This window comes from Lagopus muta, chromosome 2, assembly GCF_023343835.1.
Source record: "Lagopus muta isolate bLagMut1 chromosome 2, bLagMut1 primary, whole genome shotgun sequence".
NCBI lineage: Eukaryota > Metazoa > Chordata > Aves > Galliformes > Phasianidae > Lagopus > Lagopus muta.
In genome coordinates, this window is record NC_064434.1 from 94868183 (window position 1) to 94887653 (window position 19471).

The 19471-nt window shown below is 39.5% G+C and overlaps 1 protein-coding gene and 1 long non-coding RNA gene across 6 annotated transcripts; one reads left to right on the forward strand and one right to left on the reverse strand.

The window, feature by feature from the left end:
• Positions 1 to 96: 96 nt before the first annotated feature.
• DZANK1 (double zinc ribbon and ankyrin repeat domains 1) lies at positions 97 to 19419 on the reverse strand. Of its 5 annotated transcripts, none has more exons than XM_048937230.1 (20): positions 19310 to 19419; positions 18582 to 18735; positions 18276 to 18393; positions 17797 to 17893; positions 16951 to 17072; positions 16364 to 16446; positions 15839 to 15956; positions 14808 to 14921; positions 13592 to 13684; positions 11744 to 11866; positions 9824 to 9988; positions 9031 to 9259; positions 7225 to 7328; positions 5130 to 5204; positions 4121 to 4214; positions 3152 to 3240; positions 1900 to 1980; positions 1224 to 1351; positions 882 to 956; positions 97 to 646 (listed from the first exon to the last, which is right to left on the reverse strand). In XM_048937230.1, exons 1-20 carry the CDS (start codon positions 19416 to 19418, stop codon positions 481 to 483), a joined length of 2337 nt encoding a protein of 778 aa, XP_048793187.1. In that variant the 5' UTR covers position 19419; the 3' UTR covers positions 97 to 480. The 5 variants fall into 5 exon arrangements, with proteins under 5 accessions (XP_048793187.1, XP_048793188.1, XP_048793189.1 ...); XM_048937231.1 differs by having other exon boundaries at positions 18582 to 18702; positions 19310 to 19418; XM_048937233.1 differs by having other exon boundaries at positions 534 to 779.
• Positions 11770 to 13120, forward strand: LOC125689727 (uncharacterized). The gene is made up of 2 exons (XR_007375403.1): positions 11770 to 11879; positions 12718 to 13120. It is a non-coding gene; the product is annotated as an uncharacterized LOC125689727 (long non-coding RNA).
• Positions 19420 to 19471: the final 52 nt, after the last annotated feature.

Sequence of the window (19471 nt, forward strand, 5' to 3'; positions counted from 1 at the left end):
GTCTAGTAATACCAAACCATAGTGTGCTTAGTATCCTTACAAGTTTTTGTTAGACTTGGCTGTTGTCTCATGTAGAAGCATTTATAAGTAAAAGAGGAAGGCAGTGCAGCAAACTGAATGCAGTTTTAACCTCACAATGGAAAAATAATGGTATTAAAGCCCAGCTTGCAGTGCTGTTGCTCAGGTGTCAGACTGTCTTTAGGAGCATTCACCAGGTTGCCTTGAAATGTTGCTGTGCCTCGTAAGACAAGGTTGGTCATTCTCCTTGTGTAAGTTAGGGAAGGAAATTTCACCAGTGCACAGACAGTGAAGAATTATGTTCTGAACTGCTGGGAGTAAGTGGGAGAATATTTTACAAAATAATCAGTTTATTGTATGATTCAGCAAAGTCTGCAGGCCAAACTGAACTGGATGTGCAAGTTTAAGTTCTCTTGAATTTGGAGAACCTTGAGCTCCATCTTGGAGAAAAGGCAGTTGTAATCAAATGCTGACAAGACCAATGTCCCTTGGTTTTGTGAGGCTATCCAACATTCCCTGTCCAAGCTCACTTGCAAACAATGAAATAATTTCATTACTTCCAGCTGTAACAGCCAAATCATATGCCGATTGTCCTTTTGTATTCTTCTTTTTAATACTTGCATTGCAGCTGTAAGTAAAGAATAGATTGTTTTAAGCTACTTAAATTCATTCCAAGTTACTGGAATTAGCTGAGTTGCTTCTATGTAGGCACTGACTTGGAGTTGCTTAGACTTTCTGGATGCCTCTTCCTGCAAGGCCAGCTGTGAGGGGGCAGCACTGAGTGTTGGGCAGGCTCTTGTCCATCACCACTGCTGCTAGATCTGTGCAGGTACACTGGGTGGATGCCCAGCTGCAGCACTTACCGTAACAGGGCTCGGATACATTCCTTTCCCTCCAGTCCAAGCAGAACTGCCTCATGCAGAGCGGTGTTGTTGTGCCTGCAGGGAAGGAGTCAGCAATGTACTTCTTTGCTAAGGAAACCTTGGTATGCAAGGAAATGTTACAACAGATTAAACTAAGGAAAATTAATAGGAATAGAATATACAAGAAGTTGCACTGATTTCTTTTGTGTGCTTCGATGTGGTTTAGTGTATTAAGTTGAAGTTGATGGGAAAGAAATTAAATAGAACAGTAGATTTTCTAATTGAAACAATACAGGTACATTTTTGGTAAAGACCCGAGGCAGAGAACCACAGCTCACTTACAGTCCTGACTGCTGGTCAATGTCAGCACCTTTCTGTACAAGAAGAGAGATCACTTCTGCATGCCTGTTAAGGACAGCCACCGTCAGAGCAGGTCGGTCCTCAGTGTTGGTGCAGTTTGGGTCAGCTCCCTAGAACGTGCAGGAGGAAGGTAAGCTGTTACAAGCCGTGTTTTTCCACTGTGCTTTCACATTAATATGTTACATCAATTTATACTGGCAAGTGGTCTCTATTTTCAGGACAGAAATATCCAAATTATATTATTGATTCTTCATGTTCTGTCTGAAAACTGTTGTCTCCTAGCTCAGAACCAGAGTACGTGTATGCAACAAGGGCAGTCCAAACAGATTCCCACAGTCAAGCTGCACTTACTCTACTGCCAAAAAGCAGAGGATGTGTGCTTTGTTTCTTTTCTGCGTAAAGGACTCTACCTCCAACACTCATTTTTTCTTTCTATGTGGCCTTGTGAAACCTAGAGGAGAACGCCTTACGAACCCGCTAAATAGAAATCTGGGGACAAATAATATCAATGTAAAGTAGACGTTTCTCATTTAAAATGTTCCTGAAGATGGTTGTACTGTGAGGAGGCTACCTCCTAAGTGTGAAGTTGAAATCATGTGCCAGGCTAATATTCATGCAGTAAGTGGCCAAAGACTTGTAAGGTGAAATGGTAACTTACTTCACTAAGCAACTGTTCTATCAGGGTGATTCTTCCTTTCCCATTTGTACCCAGTTCATCCAGTAGTTGCTGAGACTCTGGCTGTGGAAACACAGGAAACTCCCTTACGTTTCACATAGTGGAAATACAAGTAGGATATCTGCATTTGGGTGATGATTGGGAAATGCACACAAAATGTTGTTGAGGGAAGACTGTAGTATAGCTGAGCCTGCATTACCTCAGACCCTTCTGTGGGAATTTCTTTCTGACTCTGAACAAATGTTGGATAAGCCAGGCTAATATCTCACTACTCAAGTCTTGATTGTAAACAGATCTGCAAATGATTAGCTTCACATCAATACACCTGTCCAGAGCTGGACAGAGACTTTCTCACAACAGTCAAATTAAACACAGCATTAGTTCTTTCCTATAGAATCAAAGTCTGAAGCTTCCAGAACTTGTGGGAGCGTGTTACTTACAAAATGTTACAGAACTTATTTAACTAAATATTTAACAATACCGACACCTTTTTCATTTTATTTCTTTCCACCCTTTCACTTTCTTCCCCCCTTTTCAAAATCCCACGCACTTGACAAACCATTTTCATCTCTGGACTCACATTGCAAAGCTTTACATCTTCCACCTATTGAGTAGGCTGAGTGATCCAAGCACAGATAACTGCACATTTCCCTCTTGAAATAATGAAGAAAAGAGTAGGCAGTGCTTCCTGAGTGCTTGGTCTCTAGTGGAAATAGAGGTTTGCTTTTTGCATTAGAGAATGCCTTAGCCGTCTGGCATCTCAGCTTGATGAGAAAACTGAGCTAATTTAAAACTTGTTGCATAGGTTACGTAACCTGTCTTGTTTGCAGTTAGACTTCATACAGCAGCTACAGCACAGGGGATGTTCTGTAGGGTCAGAACCTGGAGGCAACATCGAGGGAAGATGGTAATGCCTCCATCAGATGTTGCTTTTTAGAAAAACCTATAAGAAATCATTCTGCAACAGTATTTACCACTGTGTCATTAAGACAGAATGAATCCAAAACCAGGAATAGTCTCATTAAGCTTTTGGTAGGAAGACAGCTTGACCATTTTCAGTTTTGAAATAAAGGTCAGCCGTCAATTTTCAGCTTTTGAATTAAGTTAGACTTCTGTCTCCTTCCTCCCAACTCCATTTCCCCATGTCAGCTTTCTATTTTTATCCTTGGGTGCCCTTTTCCTTGTTAGTGCTGCTCCATATCTAGTTTTTCCTGTACCAGCAGAAGATACGTACCAGGAGATTATCTTCTTTTTCTGTGAGTGTTCTTGATTTTGTTCTCTTTATTTTGCCTCTTGAATATGAAAGATTATGATCTTCTTTGCCTACCAGAAAGGGAAATGAGCAAACAATTCAAAACAGAGTCAGTATCCTAACAAGAACTCAGGGAAAAAGTCTGGAAATAATTGGTCCAAAAATATTTCATTTTGTGCTGAAATGAAAGTGATATTTATCAGTTTTCTACAAGAGAAAGTGATGAAACGTTTGTTGCAGATCAGACTGGTTTTAACAAAAGGTTTGCACTCGAGCAGACTTAAAAACTTGCTGTTTTGAAATGAAGATTCAGTGAAATATGGAGTTGGAGTGTTTGAATCTCTTAGCTAGCTGCAGCTATTCACTGAGTTTGACTCGGATTAATTGTTTTGACTAAAAGCCTTAACAATTCTTTCAATGCTTTTTAGTTCCCAAATACTTGAGAACAAGACTAGAGGACATTGAGAATATATATGTACATCCAGTGTTTTTAAAATATATATACCTCTGTGCAGGAGGGCATTGGAAGATGGAAGTTAAGTGTCTCTGAAAACTAGGTCTATAGTTAATGTATTTCATTTCTTATGTTTGCCAAACATACCAAGGCTGAAGTCCCTGGCAGAGCTCAAATGTAGAGATATATTGGCTCCTATTGGAAACAATACACAAAGCAGCTGCAGTTTTCATCACTAGAATAAAAACATTGCTGTGGCCACAGTTCATTGGCCTTTCCAGCTGTTCTCTGGCTATGAGGCAGACCTGTGAGCTTTTTGACAGTCTCCATTGCTGAAATCACAACTCAAACAGAATTTGACACTTAAAGATCAAATTAAGGTACAGAATGTGCACCTTATGTATGTTTGCCTGTCCCAGAATCTAACATTCTAAGCAGTAGTTCGTTATTCTTGACTGCAATATTTATATCACAATGACAGGAGTAAAGATTCTTACCAGAACTAGGCTGACTGCCATCCTGTTCATCTCTGCCCTCTGTTACGCTGGTCAGGTAATGATTATTGAACTTGACTGGTTTGGTATGAACACCCTGTAGAATGATCAAATGCAGGAAGTTAATCAGATTATGCTATTACAAACTTTGTAGCACAAAAACAGTGGTGGTGCACATTTGAAAAAAACAGCAAACAAGTAGGCTTTCAATATCAGTCTCAGATTACATGAGTATCTGGAATTGAACTGTTTTCTGGCAAGATAATGCACTGTTTCCTTCTAAACTATGTGATAGTGTCTTCTGATTTAAAAAAAAAAAAAAAAAAAAAAAAAGAAACTATACAACTTCACTTATTGAAATGAAGATTCTTGTCCAAATGAAAGTGCCTCTACCAGCTGAAAGATCTGATTCATTCCTCACTTGTGAAATGCTGTGATACTGCTGCTCAGGCACCGTTTGGCAAGGAGAGCTCTTGAAGATTCTACACAGGAGACAGAGTCTGAATTTTGAATCTTTGAGATGGCAGATTTCCATCTTTGAAAAGCTGGTTTTTGTAACGTGGTGATTCTGGAGGTAGGGATTTTGAGTGTTTGAATAGTATTATAGGAGATCTGGTAAATCTCCAAACTACTGAACGTTATTATTAACTGTGTTGCTGAAGAGCACAATATGTAGATGGAAGGAGGTTCTAAGATAAGGTGCTAAGAGGTGCTAGAATGACTGAATATCATCACTAGGAAGAAAAATGTAAATATTAATAGTAAACTAACAAAATGCAAAATGATAGCAACATGACTGTGAAGTCTGGCTTTATCAGATAAAGATACCTGTTGAACCAGCTCCAAAAGAAAACAAAGAAGATTCCTTTCTCTGAGGTGAAGAATTAACATCCTCTGAACAAAGTAATACCTTGTTTAGACCTGAATTTAAAATATATCAGTGTTACCCTGACTGCTCTAGCAACAACTTTACACCAGCTGCCTGACAATGGGCCTCATCCCCCAAACTGACCTTGTTAATAGCAAGAGCATAATTTAACGTAATAGTGACTTGATGGTCGTTCTCATGGAGGGCAGCAGAAGTAATCTGCAGGGAGAGAGCAACCAAGCAACTGTTAATATCTCTTACAAAAGATACATAACGAGTCATGGCAATGGGCTGTCAGTATCTATTGTGGAGCCAATACATAAAATCACACATTGCTTTTATCTGTTTCTAATACAATATGAATGCTTCCCATTTAACTGAGCAAAGGAAAGGTAATATTTTGAGTAGCTGGGAATGTCAGAATGACTGAAATGCCAAATGTCTGTGTTCCGTAAGGGTACAGACAATTTCAACCTAGATTTTGCAGTTGCATGGAAGGCCGTGTTGTTAAGATTCTTTATGCCAAGAGAAATGACTGCTGCTTTAGTTATATCAGTCTGTAGAAGTGCCATCTGTCACAAAACATTGGCAGCTTTGAAAAAAAGTTGAGAGGGTACTGCTTACAAAAAGGTCTTGAAGTTACTTATATGTAAGCTCAGGGGATTGTAAAGAATTGAAACGAATGTGATACGGTAATATTGCAGCAGACTGAGAATTTTAAGATAAGGTTGGTTATGTTTCCAATCTTCATTACAACTGAGAAAGAGGCTCAGATAGTTGGCATCTACTTTGAATAACTTCTGTTATTTTTGGGGACAGTGGTTTCAACATATTAGAATGACAAAAGCCCAGGAAAGCAGCAGTAGGCAACTCAGGCTTTCCGACGTCACTAGCAAAGGAAACAAGTTGCAGTGGACCTATACCTCACCTGCTGTACCACCTTTATCAAACAGATATTTATAGTTGCATTACAGTTTCTGAACATGTTGGTCTACCAAATATGTCTCAGTGGGTATACAGCTCAGGTACAAAATATCTGATGGGTTGCTAAACCTTCCAAAAAAGGAACTCTTGCCAAATAACAGATTTCTCACTTCAGTATTCATGAGCTTTTTTATAGCAATTTCTATGTGCTATACTTGTTTTCTTCATTCTTGTGTCATATCAGTCAGGACAGGATAAGATGCATTGAGTTTGAACTGGAACAAGGTCAGACACAGAAAAGTTTTCCGGTAGCTGTGCCAGTTTAAGGAATTCCTAACCATACCTCTGCCTTCATCCCACCTCCATCTGCTCGCTGCCAACTTTCTTTTATATTAGTACTGATGTTTTTTCTTCCCAGATAGTTTTAGCCTAGGTCACTTTGTTGATCCAGTCCACGGGACATTGTCATTACCACTTGTGCTGGCATCACCTAGGAGCAGTTGTGTTGGTTTCACCTAGGAAAGCCTTCATTCAGGGAGGAAGCAACTCCTTAATCCAGCAGGACTGCCAAAGAAAGCAATACAGCACCACAGCTGAACTGCAAAGGATAATTGACTGCAGAAAAGGACTGCCTCGGGCAATTGTGAAATCTCCATTGTTGGTGAGTTTTAAAAGCTTCAAAACAAACATCTGTCAGGCAAAGTTTAGACAGAGTTGAACCTCCCTCAGGACAGGGACCGAGTGGTCTCTGCCATTCAAGCTGTGTTGTCTAGGACTCTTTAGGAAGAGCCTCCAATTTCTACTTTCTTGCTGTTACAGTCTAATCATTTTAATGCACTTGGGTGCACTGAAGGTCCTATCTCTGGTATGAGAAGAATTCACCGTTCCACTGCTGATACAGTTTATCCTCAAAGTAGGCTATATAACCACAGAGAATTACTGCTATCTGCTGGTGTAATGCAGCTTTGAGCAGGGGCAAGCATATCACCTAAATGCTGTTTCTAGTAGGGCTCATTTAACTGAACAACTACAGAGATGTCCGTGGTCTCTTCTTGATTGCCTGCTCTGGGATTCTGTAAAAGCAGCTGAGCAAGAGCCTTCTGGCTTCTGTCACTTCTCTAACTGAAAAGGGACTGCTATAGGCAGAAATGAACATTCAGTGACAGACTAAGTGAAAAATGGAACAACAAAAACAAAAATCTCCACATAGAAATGGGTCAAGGTCTAAAGAAAACTGAGATGCTTACTCCAGTGTTTGTCTAGCAGCCAGAATAATCTTTTCATGATGCTTTGGATTGGAAGATATTACTCCTACCTTTCCCATTCGAGGTTCTCCAACCAGTGCTCTGAATTCAAGGTTGTTCTGAGCATAGCTTCTAAGGTGAGCACAAATGTGATCCAGCTGTTTTCTCCAGTAGCCTGATGAGAGTTAAGCAGGAGAAACATCCCTGACATTATGATTAGTATTTCTTCTACTCATCTGATAGTTTATTTTAAATATAGAGGATTTTCACGGAAACATAAAAAAGAAAAAAGGACTGAAATGTAATTGATCAGTAATTAAATGTAAGTGATCAAGTTAGTTATACTCTTAAAAAAAAAAAAAAAAAGGTGGAATACTGTCTCATCCATAAGATATAATTCATTCTTAGGGCAGCTCTGTTCACAAGAAAATCATGTCTCAGAGTTCTTTGGAATCAAGACTGGCCCTGTGCAAAGAAGAAACTTTTGATTTCAGGATAAAAGTACAGCAGTACAACTAGCAACTGTACATTTTGGAACGGATTTTTAGTTGATTTGAGGTCACTGACAGCTAACAATAAGACAAATCTGAAAGCTGCAGACGTAGTAATGGAGCCTAAATGGCATCCTGCTCTATGTGACTCAATCTCCAAATATATGCATTTCAATTATGTATGGGAGAGTGTATGAAAAGCTTAAGCATTCCCATTTTTTTTGCCTCTCCAAATCTCTAGAACATATTTGGTCTATATAAGGAAGCTTTCACTGGGTGACAGCATATAGTCCCATTGATGCATGTACTTTCAAGCCCTTCATTAAGCTTACCACCAAGGTAAAAGAACAGCATAAAAACTTGATGTGACAGACATTGATTTTTTCAGAATGAAATACATTGCTCAGCCCTTGGCAGGCTCTAATGGAGAATGTAGTTGTAACACAGCTGTCTGTTCTAAAGTCAGATAAAAATTAGCAAATCTGGGGTTGCTCAAAAGCAGTTCAGAATTTCTTCTCAATCTTTCCTAGTGGAAGTTGTTCTCTCACAAGTCAAAAGCTGCACCACTGACGGCCAATCCTTTATTATCTCTGATTAAATTAAGCTCTCTGACATGCTGAGTTAAGTCAGATGCTGTCTTTCCTACAGTGATGTCACCAAGATAAAATGTCACATTTTAGAGCCAAAGAGTAAGGAAGCTGCAGTACTGATACAGCAGTGTCTGTATGGACAGTCTCTGCAATGAGTGATGTACTGATACCTCTGGGAGCTGTAAGATGGAGACTGCCAGAGCTCTCAATGTTTTTACCAACCCGATCTTTGTAATGCTTTTAAGAGTCTCTTTCCCTAGTTTAGTTTATTTTTCTTCTAAAATGTCTGTTTATTTCACAACACCATTCCACACAAATTCTTCACATAGACAAGTCTCATATATTTTTCAAGAGCTAACCCTCAGTGCCTCAGAATTCTGTTCAATAACATTCCCAACAGGTTCCATTGCTGTACTCCTTGAGCCTATCTTTCACTGTGGAATAGGATTTGTTCACTGGTTTCCAGCCCAGATACAGGGCACGTTTGTCCCTGGTCTTTTAGGATCTGAGGTAATCAAACTATTAGCACTCTAGGAAGACTGCTCTGGACTCATTAGCCACAATTTTATTATTGCTGACACGCTTTCTTTTAGCTATTATGGTGCTTGGTGATTGGATTTCTAAGGCCCTTCATTTACAAGAGACTGGTTGGAAGACAGGCTTGTAAGGATGTCAGTCAGTGATGGCCCATGGCATAGACTGTCAGCTATTGAATTAAAACAAGGTCATATGTCAGGGCTTTGTTTTGAATAAGAGTTGTTGTTCACGATCACATAAAATCAAAGCTCTTGCTAACCTTTTCCAGGACTTATAGCTGTCAGGAGAGGCTTATGATCACTCATCTTTTGCAGCTTTTCTTTGTGTAAAATCAGCTCAAGTTCCTTCTTTTCCAGCAGTTTGCTCGATGGGTAAAAAAGTCCAACGGTTTGGGTTCCTTTATCTTCTGTTTCTTTTAATTCTGTTCTTGATTTGGAGAAGGAAGTAGGAAGAGGCTGCCAGGCAATTTGAGCTTGAAGTGATTTAGGCTGTACAGGGTGGAGAGGAAGAAAAAGTCTAATGTAATTAGATGGCTTACAGCTAAAACAGTATAAAAATTGTAAAAGAATGACAAAGCTAGAAGGGAGAGTTATTAACAATTGTTGGTTACAGTTATCAGTCAGTAACTATGATGCAATTTATCACAAATATTCGAGAAAGAAAAACTCTTTGTGACTGTCAGCAGAATCAGGTCACTTAGTTGGCCTTGCTAACTTTCAAGGCAGAGTCACACATCCATGAAGTAGTGCCTTATATTAGCAGGACGCAAATAATTTACAAGTACTAAGATAAAATTTCTTAAAGAATGAAGACTTTTGAAAAGCTGCTTGTTTCTCATTTTGATATTTAAATAAGACTGGATTAAAGCCTTTGGCTAAGTCCACATTTATGAAGAAGATATCAGTAGAAATATGGTTGGTTTTGCTCTCGGCCTGCTCACAGAGCACATCTCAAAAAGGAAGTGCATAGAGTTAGGTTAGTCTGCTGTTGGTGTAGATCAGTACTTCTTTTAGCCATATTCAAGCCTGGCTTTGAATTTCTGTGTGTCTTACCTCAGAAAATCTCAGCCAGTCTCCAGAATCCATGAGAACTCCATTTTGAGAACTCAACCTTGATGGGGGCTCTATGTAAACACCACAGGACCCACAGAACCGAGCATATGGACGAGTTTTTGTACCACACTTGTAACATGTAAAGTAGCATGGCAGAGGGTCAGGCTGGAAAGTTTAATGAGACACTTGTGACTACAGAAATACAACACACAGTTTGGGAGAGGAAAGCTATTACATGAATTAAAAGGCAGTAAAATAACACTATCTAAAGCTATTAGATTAGAAACATTAACCAAGATACCAGATGACTAACACTGGTAGATACAAGACTGACTCTTCAGCAATCTCAGCGCCACCATATGGAGAGAAACATGTTTTTTGACAGATCTAGTCCAACTCCCCTGCAATGAACAGGGACACCTACAGGTAGGTCAGGTTGCACAGAGCCCTGTACACCCTGACCTTGAATGTTTGCAGGGATAGGGCTTCCACCACCTCTCTGGGGAACTTGTTCTTCTGCCTCACCACCCTTATTGTAAAAAAAAAAAACTTCTTTCTTATATCCAATCTCCCTCCTTTTAGTTTGAAACCTTCTCCTATCACAACAGACTCTGCTGAAGAGCCTGGCCTCTTCTTTCTTACAGCCCTCCTTCGACTACTGAAAGACCGCTCTCAGGTCTACCTGGAGCCTTCTCTTTCTTCCTCAGGCTGAACAGCCCTGGCTCTCAGCCCATCCTTGTAGTAAGGGTGTTCCATTTCTTGGATCATTTTTGTGGTCCTCCTGTGGATGTGCTCCAACGGATCCACACCTCTCCTGTACTGAGGGCTCCACATCTGGACACAGCACTCTAGGTGAGGTCTCACAGCTCAGAGCAGAGGGGCAGGATCACCTCCCTCACCCTGCTGGCCGCACTTCTTTTGATGCAGCCCAGGATACAGTTGACTTTCTGGGCTGTGTGGGCACATTGCTGGCTCCTGTTCAGCTGCCACCCACCAGAATGCCCCAGTTCCTTTTCAACAGAGCTGCACTCTATCCTTACATCCCTCAGCTTGTGCTGATAGTGGGGATTGCCATGGCCCAGGTGCAAGACCTTGACCTTGTTGAACTTCATGAGGTTTTCCTGTGCCAACTGCCAGAGCCCATCTGGGTTTCTCTGAATGGCATCTCATTCTTTGGGTCTGTCAACTATATCACACAGCTTGGTGTCATACACAAACTTGCTGAGGATGCACTTGATCCCACTGTTGATGTCACTGATGAAGATATTACAGAATAGTGGTCCTGGTACTGACCCGCTGTGTTTGCATATAGGGGAATTTTTTCAGTTTTATGTAGACTCAGCTCACAGAAACAAACAAAAAAGTATTATACTCTGGGAAAATAATCTTATCTTGAAATGCTGTATTAATAAAATACATGCTGAAAGAAACTGTTCATATTGATTGTACCATGCAAAAATTTTACTGAGCATTCATTGAGAATGTATTTCTCTTAAGGCCTTCAGCCAAAACAGTTGCATGCATCATCTCATCTCTGGTAGCTGCCTGAATAGACAGATGATCATAGCCCAGGATGTAGGAATGTAGGAAAACTTGAGTTATGTTAGTGTATGCTTTAACTCTTAATGAATAAGTTACTTTGGCAGAGTGTGTGGCTACTGCATCTCAACAGATGGAGTAAGGTGATGCTCACTGATCCATGGCAATTTATTTACATCTCTAAACTCTTTAGTCATTGACTAAAGTGGAGTCAAGATATAACCTCAGCCTTTATTTTTTCTTTATCCTGTGTGCTTTAAGCAAGTGTCTTGATAGTAGTAACTATGTGCTATCTGACAAGAGCTTTGCAAAGAGAAAATTGGAATTGCTGCAGCTCACAGATGAGCGAAAACAGATTGGTCAACAAAAAGACCAGCGTACCTTGGCTCCACACCAGTCACAGAAACGTGCATCACAGTGGTTCACACGATTGCATTTTGAGCAGAATACTGTCTTCCCTTGCTGACTGGTGTAAGGTGGGGGAGGATCTCTTCCCAACGTGGGCTAATAAAACAAGGTAAGCATTAGGTAGAAAACAGTTCTTACAAAGAAAAGTTCAATGGCTAAATAAGGTGAAACAGGAAAGCAAGCTGTGTTGATAACATAAAATTCAGCCTAAAGGAATTATTTCAACATAGAATAAGCAACAGACTGACTTTGCTCTAACTTGCCACTTTTGTATTTGCAAAGCCACAATAAAATGTGGTACTAATTAATTTACTGTTTGTTTTAGTACAAAATGGTGCAAAAAAAAAATCTTTTGCAATCTCGTTCTTTTACAGTGCATGTTTATTCATATGGCCCCATGCATAAGTATATTTGGAATCGACAAGGAGGTTTCTCTCCTGGTAAACATGTGCTTTGAAATCCAAAACACAAGAGTTATTTTTCTCAGTACCTTTTAAAAGCTTTCTTGGAGTATGTTAGGAAAGTGTGTTCAGACAGCGAATTTTCACTCAGCTGATATCTGCCACGTGGATATTTTTTTTGCACACATTTACCTCATACAAGTTATATATTACCTACTTTTTCAACTACAATTTACTTACACGGTATGCAAAAGAAAGATTTTTTTTTTCATCTGAAACTTCCAGAGGCTGAACATAGATCCTAACTAGGACAAATAGGCATAAAATGTTTTATTAGGTTTTGCTTCAGGGAACTAACAAGTCTAAACATGTTCTACATCTAAATTATTTAACAATCATAAATAGCAATATCAGTATTATTACTAATGATCAGTTAATCAGTTATTCAGGAATTACTCTTGGTTATCACCAATCAATATTAACAGTAAAGTTTGTAGAACATTGATGATTAAATGAGCATTTAACTTTCTTTCTTGGCCATTACAGAGCTCATTGTTCAAGTCACATGCCCAACTTTATGCAGTTACACATTAATGCCTGCATTCAGTGAAGCAGTTAAACACATGATCTTCTTAGGTAAGTAAGTACAGATTCCTACTGAAGTTCACTTTGAAGTGACACCTCGCTGGCTGTACCAGAGACCTTTGCATCTAGCTACTGATGGTTTTAAAACTCAGGATGTTGCCATAATGATCAGATTTTTACTTGCAAATTGTTATTCTCTTGTTTCTACTTGAGAATCTGAAGAAGTGAAATGTATCCTAAGCTTTTCATACAAGATTTCTCTCTTCCAAAGTAAAACTAAAATTCTTCCAAGGTATTCAATAAGCAAACTAAAATGAGATCTGAAGCAAACATCAATTTTAGAGGGAACAGTTACTTTTTTTTTGTGCAGAGTCAGCACCAAATACAAACATGGGAACTTCATCTACATAGGGGCAGCAGCAAATGGAGATAACAAAAATAATGTAAAAGGCAATTTTGTTTTCACAGAGTAACTTAAATCAATGAGAACGATCTTCTTCTAGTTCTCTATTGCAATTAAAAATAATTTGAATACCAGCAGGACTCCCATGGAGTCACAGCTACCTGTTTTTAAAGAGCATCCTGAGTTTTGACAATGGCATTTCCAGTCCTGAATTCCACAGGAGAAATTGGAAAGTATAGGATACATTTGCATAATGCTGAGCTTGTCCTTTGTGATGGTGCATCTGTGGGAGTACTGATCCACAATATGGCATGTGGGTGGGATCCTCTGCTTTTGTAACATAGGCACACAGGGACATGACTTCTGCTTTGAAAAGCAAATAATTTTATGGTTTGATTTCAGTAATGCTACCGCAGCCGATACAAGCCTTACCATCTGTGTTTCAGGCAGTTTGCTTTCACAGGTCACGCAATGTTTAAGGTGAAGAGGATTTCCTGTGCCACATGCCTGACAAATTACTTTGCCCTTTTAAATAAAGAAAGAATACATTTCATACAGTATTTGAAAACAGTGAACAACAATCATAGCAAGAGGACTTTATCTTAGAAATTGCTGTGCTTATTCAGCTCTGCAAGTAGAAGAGAGACCAAGTCTGTGCTGTGGGCTTCAGATTTTTGTTAAGCTGTATTGCCTGATTGTCACACATCTGCATATCTTTGTGCCAGTTTTATTTTATTTAATCTACAGTACAATTCACTCGAGATCCAGTATCAATACCTGCAGGCCTTTCAAATCATTAGTGTCAGCTTGTTCAGTCACTGCACTCATGCACAACAGAGGCAGCCATATTTGCAAGGAAAAAACATAAACCTTGTTTTGTCGATTATGTGTTCCTGTGCTTGTCAGCCCTGCCTCAGGGGCTGCTTCACAGGGCTGCTAGGAACTTTTATTCCACTTTATTCTTAGCTTAAAGCCCTCCTTATCTGGTCAGCCTGATAAAGATATTTTGCTAGCCAAGATACCCTTGCCCTGTTTAATGAGGTGGATCCCATTTCTTTTAAGGAAATGTTGATCCTCAAGCAAGGTCCTGTAATCAGAGAAACTAAAACCCTTTTGTCAACAGCTCCACAACCAATTGCTGATGTGTAATATCAGTCCCCACTTTACAACCTATTCCCTCAGCAGCACGACTGAGGAAGGTTCCCATGGTCCACATGCCCGCACGTGGGGAGTATTTTGTAGGGCCAATTTTGTCCAGTTAAAGCTATCAGCACTTTCAGATCACTGACCAAGACCGCCCTGATCCTTCCAGCTGGCCTCTACTGAGCACTCACAATCACATGAGGTAAGCAGAGTAATCAGAATATACTTAATACACTTTAGTGATAAGATGATCCCTACTAAATACAGTTCCATGCATTCCTGCCACTGGGGCTTCTACCTCAGGTATTCTTCAGTGTGCTTTCCTGAGCTTATGTGTTTTTGTCTTTAATAATTATTCCCATTCAAGCTTTTTTAACCCTACTAACTCTTAATGCTGCTTTAAGGTATTTCACGTTAGATTCAAAATATCCATAGAGTTGTTACCTGTTAAAGAAATGCATGCCAGGAGTTAAATTACTGAGTTGTTATATTTATTCTCAGTTACCTTAAAGCAGGTGTTGGTCTGGGGCTGCAGTTGTGGATCTATTGGTGACTCACACACAATGCAGGTGGGTGTATTCATTGGCACGAGATGTTTGCATTCAAGACATGGTGCCATCTGAAAGAAAAAATGTATCACATCTTATTAAGGAGATCATTAAGGTTATCATGAGATCATTAATGATACTGTGACAGTTTGCCACGATATTGTCATTAATGTCACAATATTGTATTTTCTATATCTTGCTCATTAGAGTTTCTATCAGCAGCAAAGTCAGTGGACTGACAGCAAAAAACAAAAGTTGACATTGATCAAAGAGAATACTTTACTGATACGTGTGCCAGAAAGGTGCTAAGTTACTTCACAGTCAATTTAAATGCTATCATAATGTGTGTAGGCAGCTCAAGTCGTTGTAACTATGAACTACAGAGGTGCTCAATATTTTCAGTCATCTCTTGAAACTACAGCATTGTCTCAGACAAGACATCTTTCTGAGGATACAGGAGGAAAAAAACAACACCATTGACTCATTAGATAGGGTTATTATCTCCTGGGAAGAGCTTATGGAATACAGTTACAGACATAACTGCAAAAACTCAGAGTGTTCTGACATACACACCACTGTTCAAATCTTCAGGCATATTAGATGGATCTTCTACAGCTGTGGCATAGACACTAGTTACTAGCTAACTAACCTCACTAGTTAGCACTGAAATAAGATGCATATGCAGCTCCTGAAGATGCAGTCGTTGTTGCAGGATGAGGAGGAATCTGAATTTGGTGATGTTTCCTGGCACAAGTGAATAAAATACAATTTACTTTTATAAAGTTGTCCTTATTAAAATATGTGGCACCTGCAGCAATCCAGTTAATTTTGCCCTCTATTGAATAACTACTTTGGTCCCACTGCTGAAATTTCCAAACAAAATAAGAAAAAGAACTTCTCCAATGAAAGAGTGACTAAACAATGAACATGTAATTTGCTGAGGAAGTTCCTCCACAGAGGATGCATTGTGTTACGATATTTTGCTGACCTGTGCTCCTTCAGGAGATGGGAAGCGGCGCACTGTCATGGGTGGGATAGGAGAGCCACATTCCTGGCAGAAGTGAGCCGAGGGGTCAGACAGGCGAGGTGCAGAGCAGTATGCACATCTGAAAACAACAGCAAGCTGGCTGATCTTGTTTTGGTGACGTACTGGTGCGTAACAGTGAAAAATCTGGAACCATTTGTGTCTGGACTTAGGCCGCTGATTTGTAAATTGTGGCTCCTAGTCTATGGTGGCTCACCAGGCCGTTCCCCAGTGTCTTTTGCAGGAGGCTGAACAATGAAGAGCTTTGCAAGGTGGAAGCTCTCTGGCTGCTGCTACAAAGTTTCATGATTTTTACTCACCATATGAGGTCTACTGATACCTGAGCTGCGTCACCTACTGTGAGTAGCTGTTTTGCTTTTCTTATTTATAGCAGAGTCTCACAGCATCATCAACTTGGTTGTTGGAAGCAATTGCTCTGTTTCTTTCTAAGGACAAAGATGTCAATAGAAGTAATTCAAAGTCATTCACCTGAGGAAATCTCTCTCTCTCTGGATCCTTGCCACCTGTGTGCTTGCTAGGCTCTTCCGGCTGGGCACTGCAGAACTGGCAAACTGAAATAGAGGTAATTCTTTTGCATTAATTAATGTTTGCCAAATGCATACAAAATGCACATGAATGCATCTAGCTAATACAGCTACAGACATGTGATTTGAGACAAAGTGCATTGAAACATACTGCTTTAAGGAATATCTAATACACTTCCCATTAGCTGTATTAGTGACCCAGAGATTCTTAACAAAAAATAAAATTGTCACATCCACGACAGGATGTTTAAATCTTAGGTTTTAAACATTTGTTAATTGCAGTTTCAGTAATGTATTAGAAAGGGATTTGGAACAGTGCAGGCATTGGTAATTTGTCATGCTTGGTTTTGTCAGTACTGATAACTGCTTTCCTACTGAAGTGCGCCTTTACCCATAACTTTAAATCACTACTGTACAGAGCAGCCAAAGGCACTAGTTTCTGAGAGGCTGTATAAAAATGATCACAGATTTTCACATCTTTCTCTTTTCTGGACAGACTTGTGCAGTTTTCCTCCATGCCCCTTTCCTTGCCTGTAAGGACTCTGTTGGTAGTGCTGAGGAATCCTCTCCATACCCTGCTGTTCCCAAAGGGCTGCTCAGGAGCTGTGGTCCTTGCAGGGGCTTGTGCTCAATCTTTCTTTCTGTCTCCAAGTCTAAAATCAAAGACTTGTTATTCTACTGGTATTCACTTCATACAGTTAACATATATGTCAGTATGACTATTTCATACTCTCAAATTTAAAATTTCAATAGGCAAGCATATTTCTAGTCATTCATACCTGATTTTCACATCCATATTCTGGGTTAAAACAAACTGCGTGGAATTACAGGAAATTAAACTAGAAGAAACCTCTTTCCTTTCCAAAAGAGCTTCCTTTTATATTTTCCTCAATTTAGTTTTTTTTTCCTTCCTGCATTTCAAAAACCAAGAGTAAAATGCACAAACATTAATGTGATTCCCTGCTCTTGAACACTCCCATTGCTGTTAGCACAGGCTAACAGCCTTTATGTATAAAAATCCATCAAGCTTTCATTTCTGCTTTGTGGATTTATTTAAAATCTTACTGCAAATAAATTTGCAATCCCGTCAATTTAATGTCATTTTCTTGTACAAGATTGAGCATTCTTATGTTGCTCAGAAATGAATCACATTTTTTTTCTTTTTAATAAGCAACCTGGTATGCATGGAAGGCAATTTTTGTTCCCTATGTGCAGTGTTGAGAAATGGAAATTGGATTTCTCAGAAGATGTTTTGTCCACTGAGATGTTTTTTAGAATTATCCATATTTTAACGATGACATTAGGTGAAAATCTTGCACTGTATTTTCAGCTAAGAGAAAAGAAAGTCTATTCTGATTTCCTGCAGCAATACCATACCTTGAAATTCCCGGGGTGATTCACTCCAGGCAGGCTTGATTTCCACATCCAGACCATTTTTCTTTAGTTTTGTAGTAAACATTTCATCTTCCTTCTCCTAAGAAGGAGAAAGAAATTTCATTTGGAATACTTAGGATTGGTTGCTTTTTGCTCTAATCCTTCCTTGCTGTAGTTATTTGTTATGATTTTAAAGGCATATAATTAAAGTATTTATTTTCATTGTAAGCATTTGAAAAATTTAGAGGATAAATGTATTTTAAGTATATTTAACCCAAATTGGTCATGACAGAACAGTGAGAAAAGAAAAAAACATTTCATTTTATAAATTCCATTTTATAAAAAGGATTGAGGCTGCAAAGATGAGCAACAGGGAAAATAAAATATGTAAAAAATACAGGCAGTCAAGGTTTAATCTCTAAGCACTATCATACATCAAACTTTCTATATCCAGACAAGAGATTACAATTGCTAAAACTTGCCTGTGTTGTGACATCTTTTAGGAACTTCTTGTCGTCCTCTTCCATAGAGAAGAGGATGTTTGGTTGCTTGTACTCTACTAGAAACACCTTTGTTACAACAGCACTCTCCCTGCAGTCCCTGAAAGTCAATGAATAAACTATTAATGAATAAAAAGCATTATGAGAAAGCAACCCAGAAATCTCCTGGCCAGGGAGATTGCTGCCTCTTGTTTGCTAAGTACAAACTTCATTAGACCGCAACGGCTTCAAGCCACTGCTGCTTTTTGTCCCATCCAGAACAGAAATAAATTAGACCAGGATACTTACTTGGTAACTGCAAGAGCCTTGACTGTTATTTTCCCAACTGGTAACGTGATAGGACTCTTATACTTAAAAGTGTTATGCTCTCCATAGCCAGGTTTCCTAAAAAGTTCTGGTTTACTTCCATCTAAAGTGTAATAAATAGAGACCTCAGGTGTATCTGAACAACACAGAGAAAGTAATTAGCCAAACTGTGCAGGAACTGGAAAAAAGCCAAACATCATCTCTACAACTTGGAAATATTCAGTACCGTGCTTGATTTTCTCACATAATGAAGCAATTACATAAAAGTTCAGAACAAAACTGTCCTGAGACTAGCTGTTGAGAGCACTAATATACTAAAATAACCCTGGGTCAGTAATATTGTTTGCATGTAAAAAAAAAATGCTGGTGCAAGTATATTGGGTGCACCCAAATAGGTAATATTGCAGGGTACTTAAGGAAGATCATAAACTGCAACAGGCTGCCCAAGGAGGCTGTGGATGCTCCATCCCTGGAGGCATCCAAGGCCAGGCTGGATGTGGCTTTGGGCAGCCTGGTCTGCTGGTTGGCGACCTGCACACAGCAGGGGATGGAACTGGATGATCATTGTGGTTCTTTTCAATACAGGCCATTCTGTGATCCTATGATAAAGATCGCAAAGACCACAATCATCTGCAAACAACGGCATGGAGATTAAGGTTCAAACGATCGCGTAACAAAAGGTTCTACGGAGGCAAAGCTGCAGTTCGTACCTGACTTTATTTCTAGCCGAGTGCTGGTGTCTATCCGGTGCTTGGCCCGCCCTGGAAGAGGGCTCCGAAGGGGTATGACCTGCGGCACCGACACAGAGCCCGCCGTCATCCTTCTCAGCGGTGATCTCTAAACCGGAACGACAACAGAAAAGCAGACGATGA

Bases quoted from the DNA above. Each gene is read 5' to 3' on its own strand.
- DZANK1 (XM_048937230.1), bottom strand. From the start codon at position 19,418: ATGACGGCGGGCTCTGTGTCGGTGCCGCAGGTCATACCCCTTCGGAGC. The intron at 18,394-18,581 runs GTAAGTATCCTG...ATTGACTTTCAG, and splicing joins AAGGCTCTTGCAGTTACCAA to GGACTGCAGGGAGAGTGCTG. The intron at 9,260-9,823 runs GTAAGACACACA...CACCCTGTACAG, and splicing joins ACTGGCTGAGATTTTCTGAG to CCTAAATCACTTCAAGCTCA.